The 757-nt window shown below is 67.8% G+C and overlaps 1 protein-coding gene across 1 annotated transcript in view; it reads left to right on the top strand.

Moving 5' to 3' along the window:
* LOC103923481 (transducin-like enhancer protein 1) overlaps positions 1-757 on the top strand; it is a 16291-nt gene that overhangs the window by 5921 nt on the left and 9613 nt on the right. Inside the window, exon 7 of the mRNA XM_009331843.1 lies at positions 271-486. Coding sequence (XP_009330118.1) covers positions 271-486 — 216 coding nt within the window. The remainder of the gene's footprint in view (positions 1-270; positions 487-757) is intronic.

The raw sequence follows: 757 nt of genomic DNA, 5'->3' as shown, positions 1-757 counted from the left end.
TATGGGTACGGCCCCCCATCCATATAAATGCGAGTATGGTCCCTCATCTGTCCCAGTAGCTCCTGTCGCAGGGTGGGAGGAGGCAGTGGGAGGGAGGTGGTGGCCCCCGCAGCTTGGCTGGGGGCACCCTGGGAGCGTGCCCTGCCCCTCCTCACGTAGCTCCCCATCCCCTGGCTGACCCAGGCCTGCCAGTGGGGAGGAGCAGCCTCTTCCGACCATGCCTGGCGGCTGCCCTGACACGCTCTGCTCTCTCCTCCTGCTCCTCTCCAGCACCAGCTCCAGACTCAGCACCTCTCACACCATGCTCCCCCCATCCCGCTGACTCCCCACCCCTCTGGGATGCAGCCCACCAGCCTCGCAGGCATCGGCAATGCCTCGGGGCTGCTGGCACTCTCAGGGGCACTGGGGGCCCAGGCCCAGCTCCTTGCCAAAGACGATCGAGGAGTCCATGACACCGAGTCCAGGGGTGAGCGTGGGGGGACAGGAGCCGGGGGGGGGTCTGGTGTGACCCTCCTGGCAGCAGGCAAATCTGGGAACGGGTGGTGCTGGGCCCCAAGGCTGCCTCTGCTCCCTGTGCCCTTCCTGCTTGGGTGCTTCCCTGGGGTGGGGGCCACGGCTGGGTAGGGGGTGGTTTGTCCGTGCCTCGGGGCTCTCGACCGGGCTGGTGGAGCGGGGGGCTTGCTGGCTGGAAGGGGTTTGGGTGGGGAATGTCCCCCACTGAGCAGTACCTCCTGGGAGGGCAGTGGGGTGGACTTGG

This window comes from Pygoscelis adeliae, unplaced genomic scaffold (assembly GCF_000699105.1).
Source record: "Pygoscelis adeliae isolate BGI_AS28 unplaced genomic scaffold, ASM69910v1 Scaffold239, whole genome shotgun sequence".
Taxonomy (NCBI): Eukaryota; Metazoa; Chordata; class Aves; order Sphenisciformes; family Spheniscidae; genus Pygoscelis; species Pygoscelis adeliae.
This window is presented reverse-complemented; position numbering and strand designations above follow the sequence as displayed.